At 42.0% G+C, this 24,270-nt stretch overlaps 1 protein-coding gene across 1 annotated transcript in view; it reads left to right on the forward strand.

The window, feature by feature from the left end:
* Positions 1-284: 284 nt before the first annotated feature.
* LOC132356572 (thimet oligopeptidase-like) overlaps positions 285-24,270 on the forward strand; it is an 85,278-nt gene continuing 61,292 nt past the window's right edge. The window contains 1 exon segment of the mRNA XM_059909431.1: positions 285-338. Within this exon segment, the coding sequence (XP_059765414.1) occupies positions 285-338 (54 nt within the window).

Genomic DNA, 24,270 nt, shown 5'->3' on the forward strand with positions numbered 1-24,270 from the left:
AGGAAACTTGATGAGCTAATCAGTATTCTCCCCTGAATGGAAGTCTCTATCCTCCCTCCAGGACTGAGGCAGGGACGGACTTGCCTGAGGTCATATAGTGAGTTGGTAAGAGGAGAAAGTCACATCCAGTTCCCTGACTCTGTTCAGTGATTACTCACCCTACCAACAACCCAAAGACCTCAGCTCTTCTTGAAGATTTTGAACTGAGTTGTGGGCTTGTAAGGTGCCCGGAAGTTTTTTATGGTTTTGTTTTATTTTCATTAAGTAGCTGGAAGTCTGAGACCATGGTTGATGCAGAACCAGAGGAAAGGGAAGGAAAAGAGGAAAAAGTAGATGAAGTGCGTCCTCCTGATCTCTTGCTATTTTGTTTTCAAACTTCACTTCTCCGTACTCTAACCATGGACACAGCCCAGTGGTTCTCAAACTCATGGCCTACAACCCTCCAAGGGCTTCAGCCAGCCCCTGGAGCTCCACATCATACTGTCACAAAAAGATAAAACCAATAAGAAAAAAAAAAAAAAAGAACCCCTGAGTTTCTAGTCCATTTTACAGGCAGTGCCCACAAACAGCTGTGTGGAGTCAGACCGAGGGAATGTTTGTGGGTCGCCCACTCTGTGGCAGGCTTTTTCTATTGCTTCTTTTAGTTCTAACAACCTAAGAAGAAGGTAGCATCGGACACATTTTAAAACATGCAGAGTAACGCTTAGCGAGTTGAAGAGAGATGCTTCGTATTCCAATAAATGGCAACTTGATAAGGTTTAGACTTGACATCAGGCATATCTGACCCTCAATGTAACTCCTTTCTTGGTTCATTCATTTAAACAAATACTCATCGCCAACCTACTCTGGGCCAGATATCGTTATAGGCATGGGGATACAGCAAGAAAAGGACCATGTCTCTGATCTCAAGGAGTTTATGTTCTAGAAAGGAAGAAAGGAAATAAACCAAGAAATATAACATGATCCTAGGTGACTACGAGTCAGGAAGAAAAATAAAGCACGATTGGGGATAGAGAGTGACTAGAGTGAGGGACCAGGGAAGGCCTCTCTGGGGAGGTGGTATTTGAGAAGATGCTTAAAGGAATTGAGAGAGTCAGTCAGGTAAAGATCTGGGGGGAAGGGGGTGTGTCCAGCAGAGGTACCAGCAAGTGCAAAGGCCCTGAGACATGTCCAAAGAAAAGTAAGACAGCCAGTATGATTAGAATGAATCAAGAAAAGGAGACAGTAGTAGGTAGGACATGACTTCGAAGAGGCTGATGCAGGCCAGATCACACTGAGCTCTGCTAGGCCATGGGAAGGCTGCATTTGCATTGCATCTGATTGTAAGAGAAAAAACAATGGAGGGTTTTGCAATGAGAATTATATTTTTGAAGAAATTATATTTTTAGAAGATCATTCTGGCTGCTTTGTGGAGAGCTGACTATATAGTCAATGCAGGGTGCTAGGCAGGAAGCCAATTCAGTAGTTTCGATGAGAGATTCTGACGGAAAGCACTAGGCTTGTAGTTGGACTCCTGCTGTATTTTGAAGGTGTCCTTCCTGCTATGGCATCAGGGTAGTCCTTAAGGAATTCTTTCGGGAGAATTCTTTTGAAACGCAGTTTGAGGAATGTTGACACCAAGACTCCTGAGACACTTTCAGTCTGTCACAGCCGTGACTTAAACACAATGTCATCACCCATGTGACAGTGTATCAAGCATGTAATCTACCAGCAGGACAGCAGTGAACATTAAGCCACACTGACAATGTCACTTTAACCTTTCTAAAAGGTGAAAGGGCTCACTTTCCTTTTAGTCATCCATCAGCCAATTCCAGTTTACCTTGCTACACAAATAGGTTCTGAAATTCTCAACTTTTAAAAGAATCATAGGCTTCCCGCATTTCTGCATCATAGCAATCAGCTCAGCCTGAACAAGGACACTGAGAGATGGACATATCACCTACGCAATCTGTGCCTTCTCTCAGACAAAACACTTTTTGAAGTACCCAAGTGCTGTTGTTGCTACCTTTTTGCATATGAGAAGATTAAATTTTAGAGAGATTAAAAATATGTGGTTGAACAGCATCATCAGACTTACAATTTTGTGCTGCAAACCACAGGTGGCTTCTCGGTGCACCTGGAATGGACAGTGATATGACCCCCACATCTTGTCTAGAATCTCCCTTTGTCATCACAAAACTCCAGTCGGCTACATAGGCTTTTGTATTCACCTGATTTTGGTGATGAGAAAGCAGAAAGCATCCTCATGATCGTGTAGGGAGTTAGAGGCAAATAAAGTACCGAATTCCAGATCTTCTGGTAAGAAGGGCTCGTTTGCTCAGAACAACCTAATTTCCAACCTGACACCTAGTTTCCCAGAGGATCAGAAAAACCCAAAGCAATTTTATTCTTTAAAAAAAAGTTACTATAAGAAAATAGAGGGACTTCCCTGGTGGCACAGTGGTTAAGAATCTGCCTGCCAATGCAGGGGACACGGGTTCAAGCCCTGGTCCGGGAAGATCCCACATGCCGCGGAGCAACTAAGCCCACGAGCCACAACTACTGAGGCCATGTGCCACAACTACTGAAGCCCACGCACGTAGAGCCCATGCTCCGCAAAACAGAAGCCACTGCAATGAGAGGCCCCCTCTCGCTGCAACTAGAGAAAGCCCACGCACAGCAACGAAGACCCAATGCAGCCAAAAATAAAAATAAATAAATAAAAGAAAATAGATACTATTAGCAGATGCAACAGTGGTTGAGAAAAACTCGAGAAATAATCCTGGGTTAACTCCTCAAACCCATGTTAAACTTGTCCCCAGAGGTAGACATATGTCCCTTCCATGAGTCAAATGCAATGCAGGTCAAGCCCTTACTATGTAGAGTCCTGATGATGAAGAAATGGAGGAGGTGACTTTCCATGAGAGGCTGGATGAACAAACATAAACACATATCAGGAGCTCAAATGCGGAGGTGTAGAAACATGAACAGAAATACCTGAATCTTTACAGAAAACTTCTTAGGGAAGATAAAAGTTCAGCAGTTTTGAAAGAGGAAGGAGAAGATGGAAAATAGCTTTTCCCCATGTGAAGAGAAAGTAACCCAAGAAGAGTGAATTGTGGGTACCAAGACTCACAAACGGGGTTAACAACTCTATGTACTCAAGAAATTACATCAAATAATGAATCTGGAATTCATTACTTGATTGGAACATGATCTGGAAACCATGTGGTACAATCAAGAATAATTGCTTTGGGTTAACTATTTTGGACAGACTTGAGATGGGTACCATCCAATGTTAATACCCTTAAATAAGCAGAGGAACTACTGAAACACACTAGCACCTGAATCAACAGAAATGTTCACACCCATTTTTGTACCGAGCTTGCATTTCTTCTGTCCAATACAGTGAGAAAGGAACCTTGGTGGAGGAAGGTCAAGTATGGGAGAAGTCTAAGTGAGAAGCAAGAGGTTTGAGATCCACCCTCTGATACAAAGGGCTCTGGCAGCACCTAAGAAAAGAAGTCAAAAACTGTAGCCATGGACCATTCTTTTAAGAACTTTGTGAGTTTTTTTTAGAATTTGGACATTCCTCCTATATTATAATGATAATTGCCTGTCTACTTCCCTAGAATTATTAGCATATTCTTGACATATACAAAAATGTGGGACCTTCCCTGGTGGTCCAGTGGTTAAGATTCTGCGCTCCCAACGCAGGGGGCCCGGGTTTGATCCCTGGGGTCAGGGCACTAGTTCCCGCATGCCGCAACTAAAGATCCCGCGTGCCACGACAAAGACCCGGCGCAGCCAAACAAATAAAGAAATAAAAATATTTTTAAAAAATGAATTGATATACATATTTGATTCAGCCCATGAAAAAGCCCATGACCACCCCCATCCCCTAATAGCACAGCCTGGGAGGCATTGCCCCATCACAGTCAGAGAGCTTCACATCAGCTCAAGTCCTCTATTCTGAAACATTGACAGACAGCAAAGTATCAGTAGGTTTTTAAAGAAAGCATTCAACATAAAGATCAAAAGAAAACAAAAAAAGATTTTTTTAAAATCAGGAAATAGAGAAAGTATGGAGAACAGAAGAAAATTTCCAAAGACCATCAGTATCTTTAGAGACATAGAACGATACTATTCTCATGAAACAAGAACAGAATGCTCTAATACCAAGATGGGGCAATTAGAGAATAAGAAAGCTCTTTAAGAAACAAAATTAAAATAATGAATGTTAAAATGTTAAAAAATTAGTGGAAGATTCAATTAAATCAAGTAAATATCCCAGAAAGTACTTTTAAAAAGCAACAGGAAGAGAAGAAACAAACAAATGAGCTATAGATAAGCTGATAGGAGAATTCAACGAGCAGTTCAGGGCGTCCAATGCTTAACTAGTAGAAGAAGTTCCATAAAACGAAAACAGGGAGGAAATGGATTGGAAGATAATAACAAAGACATAAAGGAAATAGTATAGGAAAATTTCAATCTGGACAGATTAACAGGGCCCATTTAATAACCAATGCAATGTACAAAAAAAAGGCCCAGAGCAGGAAACTCTAACTATGAAATTTCACAATCAGGATAAAAATGATAGTTGAAAGAAAGGGAGAGAGAGAGAGAAAGGAAAAGAATGAGGAGGAAGCAGAGGAGGAGGGAGAGGGAGGGAGAAAGGAAGGTTATATATGATGAAATGAGGATCCGAATGTCATTGGATTTCTCAAGAACAATACCAGATGTTCGAAGGCCTTGGAAGTTCTGGGGGAAAATATGATTTTCAATTGTCAATCAAAATTAAACACGTAACCATCAGCCAAGTTTGAGACATTTTCAGGCATGAGAGTAAGTGTTCTATCTCCCATGCATTATTTCCTAGGAGGTACCAGAAGAGGAGTTTCAGGAATAAAGTATACGTGCGCGCGCACACACACACACACACACACACACACACACACACACATATATACATAAAACAAACTCAGGGGAAGAAGGAGGCAGGGAGTAAACCAAGAAAGAAGACCAGATCCAGGAAACCAGTGAGACATCAGAGAAACTGAAAAAAAGCCCCAAGACAATAGTCAAGTGCCATGCACAAAGAAGGGAGCAGAAAAACGGAAAGCTTCTGGAGAAAGAGATCCAGGAGTAAAAGTAGAACAACAACAACAAAACAACTGTTACAGTTCAGGGAGTCCCCTGGTGGCCTAGTGGTTAGTATTCTGGGCCTTCACTGCCATGGTGAAAAAAACAAAAAACAAAACCGTTGGTTTGCTTTTCTGAGCAAATCCTGATCAATACTAAATAAAGTAAAAGAAAAGAATTTCTAACTCTAGGAAAAACAAAACAAAAGGATGTATAAGAGCAAAAATATAACCAGAGTACAGCATGTCACAGCAATGACTGTGCACAGTCTAAATAGATTTGCATGTGGTTTTTGCCTCCTGACTTTAGTAAACCTCGCTACTAGGAACGGCAAATTAGATTAAACAGCACAAGCGTTTTCAAACACTATAGTTTGGACAGGACGCACACAAAATGCAGAACAGATTTCCCAATCAATTCCTCTCATCATCTTTGAGATGGGGAATGTCAGCCCGATAAGGAAGCACTTGTATAAACAGGGGGAGGAAGGAAGGGAAGGGTGGGCAGAAGGTAAACAAGCTGAGGGTGGGAACAGAAAAGGAGCAAACAGACATCATAATTCCCCCAATTTTTCTTTGAAACCTGCCTAATTAGTTCTTCAGCTCTTCGTCAACTTTGGTTCCATGTTGGCTTTTCACGTGGGAATAGACTGAAAGGAGGTAGAGGGAGGGAAGGGGAAGGATGGAGTTTTTCTTCTCTTTGTACCCTCACTACCTGGCCTGGAGCCTGGTCCACGGGGCAAGAGTTTACTTTTATTTTTTAATTAAAAAACACAATTGTTAGTGAGCTTTCACATACAATATCTCAGATTATGGGAAATGCAGTTATTGCCCATACTGCCCTAGAACTCTTGCTGAATTTAGCATGGTGGTGCTGCCAGCTTAACCCCAGTGAGCAAGCTGGGTTCCTTAAAGACAAGCTGGCGAGCGGCAGCTGGGATGCAACTCTGAGGCAGTCTGAGCGATGCTCCTACCAGCCATGCTGTGCTGCTTCCATTGCCAGTGCCTGGAGGGCACAGCTCCCAGCCCCTTGGGAGAGAGCAAAGGAAATGAAAGATAAAATTGACAGACTCAAGAGCTGAACTCTGAGCAATTGCCTCCCCAGAGACTCACAATTCTCTGTAATTAACATAGCTAGCTGCAAGGAAAGCATGTGCATTGCTTTTGAAACTCATCTGGTAAACTTGAATTAAACCAGGGAGAGTGCGCTGGCTGGTATCCCTGGGGAAATGGGCTTCCAGACAACTAGACACTGGGGGTGAGCTAAGGTTGAGAGACACCTGGGCACTGACCCTGCTTTATCTGTCCACACCCATGAAAGTTTGGCCCTGCTGATGAGTTTGGTGCAAGAACCAGGGGAGCCCCATGTTTGCAAATGGTCCTCTAAAGCTGTGGTTCTCTCCTGAATACATGGAGGGGCTTTAGAAACTATTCATGCCTTGACTTCACTACCAGAGATACCGATTACACTAATCTGGGATACAGTCTGGGTATCTCTGTTGTTTTCTTCTGTCTTCATTTTTTTGTTAATCTTATTTATTTTTGAAGAGAGATTACATGTGTAAGGCACAGATTTTAAAATGTACACAAGGACAGTACAGTAAGTCTCCATCCAAGCCCTGTCCTCAGCCACTCACTTCTCTCAGAGGCAACTTCCAGAGATCATTTTAAAACAGACAAGAAATCATATATATTTACACATAAAATGAAAGTGTAGCATGCACTATTCCCCACCTTGCTTTTGCTGTGTTATCTATATGCCTTGACCCTCCTTGCTTTTTAAAAAGTTTCCGCTCTTGGTAACATCTTGCACTAGTGTGGTACATGTGTTACAATTGATGTGCCAATATTGACATGTTACTATTAGCTAAAGTCCATAGTTTACATTAGGGTTCACTCCTGGTGTTGTACATTTCATGGATTTTAACAAGTGTATTAATGACATGTAGCCACCATTCCAGTGTCACACAGAATAGTTCCACTGCTCTAAACATCCCCTGTGCTTCACCTATTCATCATTCCCTGCCCCCTCACCCCTGGCAACCATAGATCTTTTTATTGTCTTCATAATTTTGTCTTTTCCAGAAAGTCATATCCTTGGAATCATACAGTCTGTAGCCTTTTCAGATTGTCTTCTTACACTTAGCAATATGCATTTAAGATTCTTCCACACCTTTTCATGGCTTGATAGCTCATTTCTTTGTCTAGTTGAATAATATCCTGTTGTATGGCTGTAGAACAGTTTCTTTACCCATTCACCTATTGAAGGACATCTTGGTTGCTTCCAAGTTTTGGCAACTATGAAGAAAGCTGTTATAAACATCTGTGTACAGATTTTTGTGTGGACATAAGTTTTGAACGCATTTGGGTGAATTGCAAGGAGTATGACTGCTGGACTGTGTGCTAAGAGCATGTCTCATTTTGTACAAAACTGCCAAACTGTTTTCCAAAGTGGCTGCACCATGTTGCATTCCCACCAGCAATGAATGAGAGTTCCTGTTGCTCCACATCCTTGCCAGCATTTGATGTTGTCAGGGTTTTGGATTTTGGCCATTGCAGTTGGTATATATGCATCTCATTGTTATTTTAATTGGCAGCTTCCTCGTAACATAGGATGTTGAGCATCTTTTCATGTTCTTATTTCCCATAAGTACATAAGTCTTCTTTGGTGAAGTGTGTGTTCAGGTCATTTGCCCATTTTTAAATTGGGTTGCTTGTTTCTTATTGCTGAATTTTGAAAGTTCTTTGTGTATTTTGGATACTAGCCCATTATCAGATACGTGTTTTGCAAGCATTTTCTCCCAGTCTGTGGCTTGTTGTTTCATTCTCTGAACAGTATCTTTTGCAGAACAGAAGTTTTTCATTTTAATGAAGTCCAACTTATCATTTTTTCCTTTCATGGATTTTGCTTTTGGTATTATATATAAAAGTCATCACTGAACCTAAGATCACCTAGATTTTTCTCCTGTGTTGCCTTCTAGGACTATTATAGTGTTGCATTTTACATTTGGGATGATGATCCATTTTCAGTTAATTTTTGTGAAGGGTACAAGGTCTGTGTGTAGATTTTTTTTAATTTTTTTTTTTTTTTGCATGTGTATATCCAGGTGTCCCAACACCATTTATTGAAAAGACTATCCTTCCTCAGCTGAATTACATTTGCTCCTTTGTCAAAGACATGTTGACTCTATATACCCAGAAACCTGGGTATTTGGGGGTATTTACCTCCCACCCCCAGGTGATTCTAATAAGTAGCTAGTGTGTGCATTGTTAATATAAGTTCCTCTGGGAAGGTAATGTAAGCCCTGTATATAAAAGGGCAGCGGCTTAAGAAGAATCCACCTGCTTTCTTTTTTTTTAAAGATTGATTGATTGATTGATTGATTGCTATGTTGGGTCTTCGTTTCTGTGCTAGGGCTTTCTCTAGCTGCGGCAAGTGGGGGCCACTCTTCATCGCGGTGCGCGGGCCTCTCACTGTCGCAGCCTCTCTTGTTGCGGAGCACAGGCTCTAGACGCGCAGACTCAGCAGTTGTGGTTCACGGGCCCAGTTGCTCCACGGCATGTGGGATCCTCCCAGACCAGGGCTCGAACCCGTGTCCCCTGCATTAGCAGGCAGATTCTCAACCACTGCGCCACCAGGGAAGCCCCCACCTGCTTTCTTAATTCTGGAGGGGAAAGTGTCACCAGCAGCTGCATGTCCTGTTAAAACCCCAGCTCCAAGGAAAAACCACCCCAAGGTGTGTTGCCTCTGCTGCTACATAAAATGCCTTACTTGCTTTAAGAGGAAGATTCCTAATTAAATAGGTTGGGAACGTATAGTGTGTGTGTGTGTGTGTGTGTGTGTGTGTGTGTGTGTGTGTGTCTGCAGCCTCCTCCTTGCAATCCTTAAACACCTGAGATCTGCACAGGGATTGAGTATGGCCAGGTGCTCTGCAGGGCATGTGGAAAGCTTAGGCTGGGAGCCAGAAGAGAAGGAGAGGAGGACACAACGTGGATGGAGGAGAGAGAGGATGCAAACTCTCCCAGACTAGAGAAAGTCCCCAGGGCTGTTTCCAGCTACGGGCTTCATCAGTTCCTGTCAAATCCCCCCCCTTGGCAGGGATAACATGCAGAAGCAAGGCCCTGGTGGGGAGAATGAAGTCAGGGCTTCGAGCCTGGGAGGTTAGGAAGACAGAGCAGGAAGAACAGGGCTGGGGAAGCAAGGCAGCCTTGGTGCTGGTGGCAGAGCCGAGGGTCTGTAACCGGAGGCCTGGTCCAGCCCTTGGGCCACCCAGGCAGGGAGGAGATTACACAGCGGAGAGGGAGCCAATGCCAGGGACTGGGGGAAACTGGGACCAAGGCAGGAGCCAGGTGGGAACCAAAAAAAAAAAGGTTGGTCCCTGGCGCCTGGCACACAGCTTTCAGTAAGTGTCTGTGGAAATAATGAGTGAAGAAGTGAATGACTTTGAAGATTTAATCACTTCAAATCACCCTTCCTGTGGTCATCATCATATAATATCTCTCCTTTATGGGGTTCACATCCGTGCTAGATGGTTGCCTATAGGGTAAATATTATTCCCATATATTATGGGCTGAATCGTGTCCCCTCAAAAAGAGATGTTGATGTTCTAACCCCCAGGACCTCAGAATGTGAGCTGATTTGGAAACAGGGCCTTTACAGAGGTCATCAAGTTAAAATGAGGTCATTAAGATGGGCCTTAATCCAATATGATTGGTGTCCTTGTAAAAAGAAGTTTGGTCACAGAAACTGATACACACAGAGGGAAGATGATGTGAAGACACACAGGCCATGTGAGTGGAGTGAAGCAGCTACAAGACAAGGAACCCCAAGGACAGCTAGCAACCTCCAGAAGCTGGGAGAGGCGAGGAAGGATTTTCCCTAGAGCCTTCGGAGGGAGCATCGCCCTGACACACCTTGATTTCAGACTTCCAGCCTCCAGAACTGTGAGGCAATAAATTCTGTTGTCTTAAACCACCTACTTTTGGGTACTTTGCTACAGCAGCCTGCAGAAACTAATACACCATGTTAAGGTGAAAAAAATTGAGGCGGAGTGATATTCTGTAAATTGTCCAGGTTCACCCAGGCAGGAAGGGCCACTATGGCTATTTGAAATACAGTCTTATTTCTCCAAATCTTTCTTCCACTCTACTAAGAAAGTGTGATGTGGATCTCAAGAAAAAGATGTTTCCCAGCCATGTTTAACCAGGCCCATGTAGACCCAATTCATCATTTCCATCATGATTCTGCAGCCTAGCATAAAGAGACCCCTCTCAGAGGTCAGTACCTCCATAGAGCATATTCCCATCTGATGAGCTACTCCTTCCTGCTCATATAAAAGGAGATCTTCAGTACGACACTTGACCCAATTTCATTTGGGAATGAAGTACAGAATCAGGACATTTACTGTGACAGTCATTCCAAGGGAATATTCTCTTAAAGACAAGGTCAAAATGGGGTTAAACTCAGAACTTAAAAACCAAGTCAACAATGTTCCCGGCAAATCACTAGCCTCCAGGGCCTCCCCTAGGGGGACCAGCATGGAATTTGGTCCTAAAGAAGGGATTGACAAATACATACTACTATATGTAAAATAGATAACTAGTAAGGACCTACTGTATAGCACAGGGAACTCTACTCAATACTCTGTAATGACCTAAATGGGAAAAGAACCTTAAAAGAGTGGATATTTGTATGTGTACAAATGATTCACTTTGCTGTACAGCAGAAAGTAACACAACATTGTAACTCAACGATACGCCAATAAAAATTTTAAAAATAAATAAATAAATAAATGATAAAATACTCCTAAAAAAAAGAAGTACGGCTGTGTACAGGAGCTCCCCTGAAGTGATGAGGAAGGAGCATGTCTAAAGAATGAGCTCATGGAAAAGTGGTTTTTTTTCCAAATACAGAAACCAAGAGTGGGGTGAAATGAGGATGGAGTCAGGTGGAGTGGGGATTGGACTGGGACCCCACACAGGCAAGGGCAGGAGGGTCCTCAGCCGTCCCTGCCAGCTGCTGGGAGCCTGCGCTGGCTTTAACAGCCATGCCCATGCTGGGTGGCTGCCCTGGGGGACAATCCAGGCGGCCACTTCCTCACCATCCAAGAGGACTTCCCTCTGGCAAGAGCTGTAAACACCTCCTCCCCATCTGTCCTCACCTGCCCTGACTTCCCTGCAGAGGGGAACAGCACTGAGCAGGCAGGCACAGAGCAGGCATCCACTGAATGGATGATGGCGTGCAATTTGCAAACCATCTGGAATGCGAAAACCACAAAATGGCACATCCATCAACGGAGTCTTCCCAGGCTATTATTATTTATTTATTTATTTATTTATGACTGTGTTGAGTCTTCGTTTCTGTGCGAGGGCTTTCTCTAGTTGCGGCAAGTGGGGACCACTCTTCATCGCGGTGCACGGGCCTCTCACTATCGCGGCCTCTCTTGTTGCGGAGCACAGGCTCCAGACGCGCAGGCTCAGTAGTCGTGGCTCACGGGCCCAGTTGCTCCGTGGCATGTGGGATCCTCCCAGACCAGGGCTCGAACCCGTGTCCCCTGCATTGGCAGGCAGATCCTCAACCACTGCGCCACCAGGGAAGCCCCTTCCCAGGCTATGTTCCTTTTCACTTGAAGTTGTGTGCAGACAACCACTGTATCCAAAGGGAAAATGAATGAAAAGTGAGCATCATGTAGAGTTTATTGATCAAGTAAAACATAACCAAGAAAATGGCATGTTGCCGCCTCTATATAAGTGTTATTATATTGCAGGGTGAATGAGCTGCAATGGTCAGTCATGCTCATAGATGACTTCTATTGGTAATGTTCATACCCAGAACACCAAGTTTCAGAGTTTTGTTTGCTTGCTGTTCTGCATTACTTATAATTGACATCAATGATGACTCGTTTATCTGTATTTCCCAGCTCTCATTTAATCAAATATCCGTAGCATCTTGAAGTAGAACTGGAAAATTAGAAGTGTTCTATTTGAGCCTCTACTTAACACAGAAAATTAAACCCCACAATGCACACACACACACACACACACACACACACACACACACACACTGTCATCAAGCAGCTGCCACCAGCTCACTTCCCCCAGGTTAGATGCCCTAGGAGAGAGCCCAGATGTCAGAAACTCCAGGTCTCTGGCTGTGGGTACCTGCTCCCAAGGTCATGCTCACCTACAGGGAGAGGAAATGAAGGGGAGGGGAAATGTTACAGGGAGAAACATTTGGGGGAGAATCTTGGATTTGAGAAATAAGATGAGATGTTTAGAACTGGGGGCGGGGGAGAGGAATAAGAAAAGAGATGTCTTGATACCCTACTCTTCCTTCTAACCCATCTCTGGCCCCAAACGAACTAAAGCAGATGTACATTCCCAGGCAGCCTTGGCAACAGTTAGCTCAGTGGCCAGGAGAATTCTCTCTCCATCTGTCTGAAAATATTATCTTGCTGTTGCCAGATGTTACTCTAACCAGAGACAGAGCAGTCCCAGACCCCAGTTACAGATAAAAGGCTCTTATGAGCAAATACCTGGGAGGCAGAATTTCCTGATGTGAAAGAGTTTCTGTCAAAGTGCAAAAAAGATTAGATATCTTTTTGGATAGAGCCAGCCAGATGGCAAAGAATTCAAGCAAGAACAAAACAAAGAGGAAGAAAAGGTCAGGGAGGAAGAACTACAGACATTGGATTTTCTGATTCAGCATTTGGCTAACAATTGATTCTATTTCCAAAGGCAATTTGAATGTTTTTGTTCTGTGAGTTTTCATGTATTTCTAGCCTCACTACCTTTGTGTCAAAATACCCCCAGCCTGATGGATTCCTTTTCCTTTCTAAGCCATGAGACCCTGTGGATCTATCTGACAGTGTTCCTTGATTGTGTACCTTGTACTGTACTTTGGGCATATTAACCTCCTCTCTTACTAAACCATGAACTCCTTGCAGGCAGGCAGCATTTGTGCCTAGCTTCTGTCTTTTAGGTAATTTTGGGTACAGCAGAGTGGGCAGGAGGGATCTGTTCTCAGGGATCCCCAGGACCACTCTCAGGTTCCGTGTTTCTCTAGAAGGACTCACAGAACTCAGAAAAGCGATGATATTCACAGTTGTGGTTTATGATAGCAAAAGGATACAGGTTACAATCAGACAGGTAAAGACACATAAGGCAGAGCCCAGAAAAGAGACCACACATGACCTTGTAGTTGTCCTCTCCCCATGCATTTACACAGTGTGGAATTCTCCCAGCAAACAACGTGTGACAACACCATGGATCATTGCCATCTGGGAAGCTCACCTGAGCCTTGGTGTCCAGCATTTTTATTGGGGGTCAGTCATGTAGGCATGGATTGTCCACAGAGTTGAATTTGGTTTCTTAGTCTCTGGTCACTCCAGAGGTCAGACTGATAAGGTCCCCACCATAAATCACATTAGCATAAAGAATCTGGCCATGGATCAGGGCCCCAGGTAAACAGAGATACCTGAGATCAGGCAGGATATTTCAAGGGTTTAGAGTATATCTCCCGGCCGCTGTCAAGGGGCAGAACTTCCCAGCAGCTGTCAAGGGGCAGAACTTCTCTGGAATGTGTAGGGTTTGGACAATCTGGACCTGCTGAGTCAACCTTTTATTGTACAGGATCAAAGGAAGATAAACTCTTCACCACAGGTTCATGTTCTGACCAATCGCAGGGGGTTTCTAAGCAGGGCCACCTAGGCTTCCAAATGAGAACCAATTCTGGCTGAGGCTGAAGTCTACCTAAATGAGAACAGAGAGCTTCCTCATGTTGAACTTTCTAAAAGATTCTGTTTAAGAAATGAGCATGTTTGCAAAACAACATCTCTCACCTTTGTTGAAGTTTTTACCTATGAATTTCATGATTCTTGGGCAAACAGTAAAAAGGACTTATGTGAACCCTATGTTTCGATATGCCAGACATACTTGCTTTCTCTAAATGCAGTGGGATTCCACTGTAATAAGGATTGAAAACATAAAATGGAATAACCTAGATCAAAAAGAGAATTCAAAATACCTCTGAAAGAAAGTGAATGGGAGTTAGTGGATGGATAAAGTAAGCCAAGAAAGAGATAGCCTGGATGAGCAGTTCTCAAAGTGTGGGCTGTCGGTAATGTCATTATTATATTTTCATGATAATACTAAGATCCTATTTGCCATTTTCATTTGTTGACATTTGCATTGATGGTCCAAAAGCAATGGTGGGTAAAACTGCAGAGGTCTCATCATGAATCCAGGCAGAGGTACCATACTGTCCCAGAAGTCATTGTATTATTCACTCCCATGCACCTGCAGGAAAAAAGTCAATTTCACCTAAGGATGTTACAACAATTGTTACAGGTTGAAACAGTAAAGTTACTAATTGTATTAATTTTGACCTTTAAGTTTTGGTGTCGAATAGAATATGTATACAGAATTATCTACAAAGGCTACTAAAATACTACTCCCTTTTCCAGCTACATATCTGTGTGAAGTCACATTTTTCTAATACTTCAACCAAGATTGAATGCAGAAGTAGAAATGAAAACCCAGAGGCCTTTTATTAACCCAGACATTAAAGAGATTTGCAGAAAAATGAAACAAAGCCACCCTTCTCACTAAACTGTTTTGATTCGGAAAATGTAGTTATTGTTCATGAAAAAATATGCTTTTTTCTGTTAACATGCAATGATTTTATTATTGTTATTTTTAAATCAGTGAATACACAATTATTTTTTAAATTTCTCGGTTTTAATTTCCGATTCAGTAAACATTGACAGACACAATCCAGATAAGTAAAAGCTCACTAGCATCCTCATTAATATTTAAGAATGTAGAGTCCAGAGACCAACATGTTTGAGAACGTCTAGCCTAGATCATGCTTCTGTCTGTCCGTCTGTCAGTCTACCTGGAGATCTTGAGGGCTCAGTCACCTCGAGGGGTAAGACTGAGAAATGAAGCTGAAAGCTGAGGATTAAAGACAGGTCTATATGGGGGATGGTTGTATCCCACCCACTCCTTCCCCATGGAGCACAGACAGATCTTTCTAGAACCACTGCCTCTCTCTGCCCAGGACTATCCTGGATTTTTACTGAAAGTCCCACCATCTGGGAAATCCCTCCCAGATGTGGAAAGTCCTGGTTTTCCATTGCGAGTGCAGGAGATTGGGGGGAAAGTATAAAACCCATACAGTGACCCCCAAAATAGGGACTGAAGCAGCACTATCTTTAATGTCAAGTGGACGTGGCAGAGATTATTTGCCTTCATAGATGTTGTCATTGTCATTCACCTCTCCTGACCGCTGATGTTGGTGACCACCACTTGTGGTTCATTCATTAGATCCTCTGTGGTTTCATCCCCCGAGCGATGAGATTCCAATATGCAATTCAAATGCACTGGAACTTTGACTTTGCCCGAGAAGTAATGGCTGTGCTTTGTATTGGGATAGTGCTTGTTTAACTTTTCACACTGTGAATACTGTGATCATGTTTTCTAAGAGTTCATGCCATCAAAATGAGAACAATGAACTCACACACCGAACAATGAATTCACACCCGTGAATACTGTGATCGTGTTTTCTAAGAGTTCATGCCATCAAAATGAGAACAATGAACTCACACCCGCATGACCCAGACATCACTGAATGAGACTAAACAACTGTGTTATTTTAATGACAGACAGAAGGACGCATACAACTGGATGAGGGAAATAAATAACCAAAGCAGGGCACACTGCATGACATGCCAGAAAGAGTTTGGTCATTGTGGAGAAGAGGGCACGAAAGTACTCCTAGAGACTGGACCTCAAACATCTGGGATGAGACAGGCAAGTACTTCTAAATCCATCCAGTTTTTTGTTTCCCCAAAGACACCAATGCTCAGTCAAAAATAGTGACTGCTGAATTATCTTGAGTACACCATGCAAAAAAGCTCATAGTGTTGTATTCTTCTTTTGATTGCTCTATGAAATTGAGTAAAGTAGTAAAATTACATTTTCTGATTAAGAAGATGCAACTGAAATGACCTGTGGGCAAACAAAAGGGAACATTTTGATAAATTTTGTGTTGGCCCCTAATGCTTAGCACTCCACTCATTCTGTAAAACCTTACCAGGGATTATGCTTTTTACTGTGTATCAAATGAAGCATCAAATTGTCGCAACTAAAAAATTCTCCCCCTAGTTCTTAGGCACTTTGATTTCAAAAATGGAATTTCAAATCATTTTAATTAACAATCCTGTCCAAAAAAAACTCAGCTTCCCTCCTCTAGCTGCATATTTGGCAGACAACACAAATGTAAATTTTGGCAAATTCCATTTCCTGCGTCAAGTTCTTACCAAAGAAAATGAAAGATCTCAGCTGTCAAATGTCCTTCACACCTCGTACAGAACACTGCTTAAAAAAAAAGATGTGATTTGCTTACCTGTGTGATACTGAGGCTTTCGTAATGAAAAGTTTTTGATCACTTTCCAGGTTCTTCAGAACATGCGGAAGCACTTAGATTTCTGATATTTTGTAAGGAGGGCTCTTCTTGCTACAAGACGGCTATTTTTGTTGCCAGCCACAGAAATTAAATTAAAAGATTGTCCTCCCATATAATCATGTTCTCTAAATGTGGGACAAGAGGAACGTGGAAACACAAGAGTGCTTGGAAACACACTGGGGATGAGAATGGAGAAGAGGATTACAGTAAAACAGAAATGTATGCGCTGTTTCTGCAAAACAATTTGATGATCTGTGAAGAGCCCGTAAGCCTCCTAGAAAAGGTGAGGCTCACCGCATCTGAGTTGTTTGATGTGAAATGTAGGCTGCAGTAAAAAGTCACACAGAAAAAAGAAATGACTCATTTTTGGGAAATGAGACTACTTCCAAACTCAAAAATCTGTTACTGGAAAGGAGCAGCCAAGTTAAATAGGAGTTTCTTATTTTGTTTACTAAAACCATAACTTATTTGAAATCCAGCTTTGATTTCACAAGTTCAAATTACTTCTGTGTTTTTAAAGTATTTTTCCCCCACAGAGAGGGATTTAATTTATGATGACACCCGACGTGCTTCAGAGTGTTTTAAAATGATGGACATTTTGGAGATGGCCAGCCTATATGATGAAATTATAAGTGCAAAGGACCTGATTAGCAGAGAGCTGGTCCAACAGGAAAAGTCCATAGATACAAAGTGAATGAACATTTTGGGAGAGCTGCAAACAAATTCCTACAAGTCTACAAACCTGCTAGTGCTGGTAAGTAAAAATCCTAACTATCCTATGGCCAAATATCTTTGTTGAGGGGTTATTTAGCTTGAGGCCATCACATTGGCCTGACTCCAGAAATCAGTATAATGTGGGCTTAATAAGAGCACTGCGAGGCAGTGAATTTTGACAGTATTCAGTTTTACTACTACATAAAAGAAAAGAAGGCTTTTTATTTAAAGCTGTAAGCAATTCAAGGAATTCCCAGGTGGTCCAGTGGTTAGGACTCCGCACTCTCACTACCGAGAGCCCAGGTTCAATCCCTGGTTGGGGAACTAAGATTCCACAAGCCACGTGGCATGGCCAAAAAAAAAAAAAAGAAAAAGAAAAAGCTGTAAGCAATTCAAAGAAGCATTATTGGAAAAGGAAACAGAAAGAGTAAAAATATCCAACTGTATCAAGGGATGGAAAACATATGTCATTGTCATTTTTATTAAATATAGGTAATAACTATTTAATTATTCCTATTGTGTTTCCCTTTTTAAAAAAAAAACCCTCACATTTATGCATCTTAGGAATACATAATAATATAGCCTAAAAAATGAAAATATACAATAAATAGTTTCCAAAAAGGGGTAAGATAAATTGTTGTATCAAAAGAGAGAAACATTATAAAAATATAATTACATTTTCTTACACAGTATTTGTTTAATTACTATCAATTAATATTAATTTTTTATTTATTATTAATTCTTTTACTATTAAATACTACTCATTGCCACTGTTCTCTAGTCCTACTGTTATTTTAAGTAATAGCATGTATGTAACAGAAAAGTAAATATTACGGAATGACCTAGAGTTGCAAATAAACACCTGTTTTTCGTATTTTTGTGTTAAATTATAACACACTTAGGTATAATTATTTTATATTATACTATTATGGGTTTTGGGGGCCTGTTTTTTGGTTTTCTTTCGTTTTTAGTCTGGTGCAACTGTGTCCCAAATTGAGGCTCTAAAAAAATTGATTACCCTACCATTATCACCAATACAGCACTATCCAAATCTTCTCTATATAAATCAGAGAAATCTGGGGGGAAGTTAGGTTTCTAGTGGGAATACTGATGACCCAGAATAAGGGCTTTTTTCAGGGCTAGAGATGGAGGAGGCCCCCAATCTCCCAGCTGACTCCTATCTCAGGTGACGGAAAATCTGCCAGTTCACAAGCCCTGCTTTGCTTCATGCAACAGGCCTGGTAAGAATCCCTCCTGGGGGGAGAGGCCTCTCCGGAAACCAGGCTGCTTACACAGCACCAGAGGAAGCCTGCCAGGCTGCACAGTCCTTTTACATTAAATGTGAACAGGAAACCAGAGGTCGTCAGGTGTACAAAGAGAATCAAGTATCTTCATTCTGAACAAGATTTTAAAAGAGATTTTTTAAAAAGAAGAAGAAGAACCAGAAGAAACAGAAAAAACTCACAGAGCAAGGAAGCACTTTTAAAGCATCCTATTCAAAAAGATATTTTCCATCCCCAAACAATGAAAACATGCCATTAAAAAATACATAATCAGAAAGTCAGAGACTTTAAGTATGGCTGATGAGGGCTGAGACAGTTCAATAAAAGTACCAGAGAACAAAATAGAAGAAATCTCTCAAAACGTAGAGGAAAAAAATAGAAATACGAATAAAGAGACATGGGGACTAATTCAGGAAGTTCATCTAATAAATGTCCTAGAAAGAGAGCAAGAGTTTAAGAGACAGTCAAAGAAGTAATAAAAAATAAAATTTTCTCCAGATGAAGGTTACAGGGGCCTACTGAGGGTACAACTCAACAAATGAAAAAGACCTAGACCTATTCTTGTGAAATTATAGAGTATGAAAGATAAAGAGAACACCCTGAGAACTTCCACTGAAGAAAAATAAATTACCTGCAAAGAAACAAAAATCAGATACTCTTCAGCATCACTGGTGACTAGAAGATGACAGAGCGATGCCTTTCGATTTCTAATGGAAGTAACTTTAATCCTAAAATGTATCTACCAGGAAATAAGTGACCAACTGTGAAGAGGGAATAAAAGTAATTTGAGATGTTCAAGGACTCAGAAGGTTTATATCCCATGCATTGTTTCTTTGGAAGTTCTGGGAGTTCTCCAGGAAATAAAGGGAAAGGGAGAAGATGGAGATTCATTGTCTGGATTTCATGGGTCTGTCGGACTGAAGAGCCCCTAGGCACCGGCCCCCATGCGCATAGCTCTGCCTCTGCCTCTGCCTCATCCCTGCCACCCACAGTTCATGACAGCGAACGGGAGGCTTTACCTTGCTTTAAATGAGGCACAGAGATTTTTCTCTACTGTCACAGGTATGCCTGGAACAAGAGTACAGTTGACTCTCACATTCTTTTCACTAATGAAAAGGAAACAGCAGGGTGATTCGTACATTGGAGGATACACTATTTTCTTTGGAATGTTTTCGTTCTTGCATTTTGGAACAGGTGTGGCCTCTGTTGAAAGCAACAGTGGGGTCATACTCAGCATATTTGACACGTGAGGAACTGGAAAACTGCTCGGCGTCCCCTGCCTTCAGCGTAAGGGATGTGGGTCCATCATCTTGGCCCTCTGCGATGCCAGATCCTATGCATAAGTATTTATGGTGTATTGGCTTTTTTCTTTTATTCAGTTTAGGCTAGAAATAATGTTTTGGCTTAGAAACTCTTTGACTGAACTATGACATAATAGGATAAGGATAATTGTGTCAAAAATAGCCTCTTGATGTCCTCCTTTGGCATGAAGAATTCCAGAGTCAGTTCGCTGTGGATCACTGAGAACTGACCATGTTAATCAGAGGTCAGCCATCTTCGATAAGTTCTTTCCTTTGGGCGCAGAGTGGGGGGCCCACTCCAGCGACTGGGGTTGGGATGGTGAGTGCAGGGCAGCTACCATCTCACGGGGGTGAGCTCGTGCTGGCTGTGGCCGCCGAAGGCTGGGCCTGGGGGTGGACGCCCAGACTGGCAGCCAGCAGTTTTTGTAAACAGCCGGGAGGGGGATTGTGCTGGTGGCTGCCAGCTCAGGCCAGTGAAAACCAACCCGTTTGCCACTTTGGGTGGCGTGCCACAGGTGGCCAGTGCTTCATAAGGACACAGCCAGGCCTTAGGGGTCCATGTCACCTGCCTGTACCAGGGAGTTGGGGTGTGAGCCTCAGAGCTCAGACCTGAGATTTGGGAGCTGAGCAGAATAAATCTCTTGAAATCTAAACTGACACACGACATTTTAAAATTGGGAAAACAAACAGCTCTGAAAAGATTTGTAGGATTATAGCTGAATAGTTAACATGGAAGACATGTCATAGAGAGGTTAGGAGCAGGGGTGGAATAATCCCTTGTTGATTCAGTGAGAAGCGTTGGACAAGGCATTGAATTTCCCTGTTTACCCATCTGTTTAAAAAACAAAATGGGAAAATGACATCTCCCAAAGATGTTTGGAGATTTGATTGATGTTCGTAGTGTGCCTGGATAGCTCTCATAAAGTGTCCAGTAAGAGCAAAATATGTCATAAGAACTTAAATATCTACACAAACTAGTCTGAACCATCTTGAGTAGATAAACAGTTCTGTGTCTTTGATCCAAGTTGTACTTATTAAGGCAATTTGTGTTTTTCAAAGAAAGTTCCGTGTTACTTCTAATTTTCTTTTGAATATCAGCTATGTACTTGGGGTCTTTAACTGTCAACTTGAGCTTCAACACGATTGATAGATGGTCTGTCACCTATAAAGGACAACTTACCAGTTCCAGACAGCCAGGCAAGGCAGTTAAATACACTTCAACATGCTTCTTGCTAAGGACGATGCCTTTTGCAAATATTTGAGATATTTGTTCTCAGCTGTAATTTATTAGTGAACCTGTATCCTCATAGCGACTTCTTGGGAGGTGCAGAAGACAAAGCCAGAAAGCAAACGAAATTCGTTCATTATATATCAAGAAAAGAGCTTTCATTTACCGCTCTTTGTTGGTAGACTTACTGGTATGTGTCTTTGATGCCTGTTTAATTTCACGTAGTACCACGTCTAGTCATGCTGTGTAAATAATCTGACAGAATATCCCTTGACTTGGTTTTTCCTTGTGAAGAGCATACAGCACTGCCACCTTGTTGCCAAAGTTTTGTCTGATTTGAAAGTGCTTAAAAATCAAGTGAACGCCTGCTGTGAAAAAGAGCTTACTCTCTCTCCCTCTGTCAGTACTTGCGAAAACAGGAAAACAGCGTAAAAGGAGATAGCACCATGGGACTGAACTCAATAATTAGCATAATCATGATGCTCCGTATTGTTCCCCAGGGCACGCCCCTTGGCCAGATCTCCCATTAAGAGGACACCAATGTTGTCCCAGCGAATAAATCCCCGCACGCATGATGCAGATCAGCGAGTTCCTGCCCGCTGCGCCCGTGCAGTTAATTTTAGCCAGGGTTTGTTCTATGAGTTGTAAACCTGTTTACCCAAGTAGAAGTTAGCAAGCTGAAATGTGACTTCTCCGCCCCATGTGAGAGGCGTCTATTTTAGACTCAGGTTGTTGGTGATACTCAGAGAGCAGTCTTTGAAGAATTGCAGCCCCGATTTCCTTTGAAAGTACTTGTGAGTACTGGGTGAATCTTTCAGATTTCTCTTTGTTCTTTTCTCCTTAAATCTTCCTAATGTTGCTATCATAGTAATTTTTTATCTCTTGGGAAAACTGGGAGCTCTGGGGTGGGTACTTTAGAGGCTTCTAAGAATGGTGGTGAAAGGGCTTTCCTTAAATGTATCCTAATGCAAGAAACCTGCCTTACTCCATTTTCCCAAGAGAAAGTATGTGATTCTTACTATTTTTATCTTTGCAAAAGCAATCTGTGGATTGTTACATACTTTATCTGCTCAAATATTTGATTAATGGAATGGTGTGTCATTGAGCTTTATTTTCAACGGTAACCTAACTCTTAGAGGGGAAAAAGAAGTGTTGAAAGTGGATTCCTGTTACACTTACTGTGAGCTACAAGTTTATGTGCAGAAATAATGGGAGTGTCAAATGTAATTTTGTAAACTGTGTAGATGGACAGTTTTTGTCAAAGGAGGATTTGGTGCTTAAATCCATATACTCCTAAAGAGAAGCCCTTAAAAAATAAAATGAATTTAGGAGGAAGCTTTTGGAAAGTAATTGAAATTATCTTCTGGAAGAATTCCCTAATCTTAACTGCTCTTAACGTAACAAGTCACCAACTTAAATTTGGACTGAAGAAAACTAAAGATTTTAATGTAGAATATTTTCAATTAAGTCTGAATCACCTTGCTTAGTTTGAAGTGTGTTTTAATTCAGAAGACTCGGACTTCATGCCAAACAACTTGCTTATAACACAGAACCTGGCAGGAATTTCTTTATCAATTAATACGTAGATTATCTCCCCCCTGGGAATGTTGATTTTAATGAAACAGTTCTAACAGGGGGTAGTAGCTGCTCCCAGGCGTTAGGGCTCCATCATCTGTGGGCCCGGAGGAAGGGTTGCCCTCAGATGCCATTCTCCATTTGGAAAGCTGCATTTAAAGACTTCTTTGTTACTGTGTATTGTCTGATTTTAAATCCGAACAACCCAAGGTGCCAACAATGAAAGGAAATGTTTCAGTGGTACATTTAGTAGGAAAAGAATGTAAGATGGGGAAAATAGAACTGAGTTCTTGGGCTATTTTTAGAAATAAACTTTTTTTTTTTTTAACTTAAGTCTTTTTATTGAGTAGAAGAGAAATTTGCCATCCGGATTCATTGTAATTATAACAGAAAAGTCTGTAATGTCATCTTCAGCAGTTAAAGGGACTTTGTTCCAGGATGTTCTTCAGAATATATACTTTTATCCGAAGAGAGTAACTGTTCTTACTTTTGACTGTTAATAAGGCACCATCAGAGTCTCAGTGGAGTGTTTTTAGAGGTATACTGTGGTTGGGTATTAGATCCTCTTCAAGCTATTATTCATCCGCTCAATTGTAGTTTAGTCCTGCGAAAAAGAAAAGCTGTTTAAGATTTATCCATTTTTTTAATTTAACAGAAAGAAGTTTCCAAAGGTGTTTTTACTACAAGGAAGCATATGTTCTTTTAGGAGGATGCCGCAGACCGGCTGCAGAAAGCTAGAAGTTCCTGGCGGTGAGGGGTAAGGAACTGAAAAGCATCAGTATGGGATCAGAAGGGCCAAGACAACTGATGGTTGCAAGGCAAGTTTATTCAAAGAGCATGAATGTATATATAGGTTTAGTACGGAACGAATATCAGACAATAAATCAGTAAACCTTGTATTTCCAATAAATCAGTAAACCTTGTATTTCCACATAATTCTGTCGCCACTATCTATGCGCCACTATCTATGCATCAGCATGCCTTATGGGCCATTCTTTGGAGATACAGACTTCCCCCTCAGGGCAGCACGTCTTTCTTCTGGGGAACAACCAGGGGCTCTTAGATCCAGAGCAGGCACCTGGAACGAAACTGGCCGCAAGCCATTTTCCTTTTTTACGCTCAATACCGCAGCGTCAGGAGTGCATACCAAGAAAGAGACAAGCAGTTCTCCGGAAAGCAGAAAGCTGAATAAGCTTACAGCTTGGGGGCCACCACAGGAGGAGTTACTAAAATGCTTGTAGACACTTTCCGAGTGTTTGTTTTTGTGATTTATGCGGTTTGAGAGAGTGACCTAGGCCAGGAGGTGATGTCAGTGTCAGGGTGGGAATTTCTCCTGTTTGCTGGAGCCGCGATTCTCCTCCTGCTGTTCATCCCGGGTGCCTGGTAAAGGGACAGTGGTCTCGGTGCCCTCCTGAGAAGAGGCTCTGTTGACTACTTGTGACCTTGGCCGTGACCAATCACAATGAGCTCAACCTAGAGTCACCAGCAGGGGGTCCAGATGCTGAGAAACGTGGGCAGCTTTGTGGGCTGTGGAAGGAGCCCGGGACCCGTGGTTTCGGCCGTGTGCTGGGCACGCCTGAGC

Source organism: Balaenoptera ricei, chromosome 21, assembly GCF_028023285.1.
Source record: "Balaenoptera ricei isolate mBalRic1 chromosome 21, mBalRic1.hap2, whole genome shotgun sequence".
Taxonomy (NCBI): Eukaryota; Metazoa; Chordata; class Mammalia; order Artiodactyla; family Balaenopteridae; genus Balaenoptera; species Balaenoptera ricei.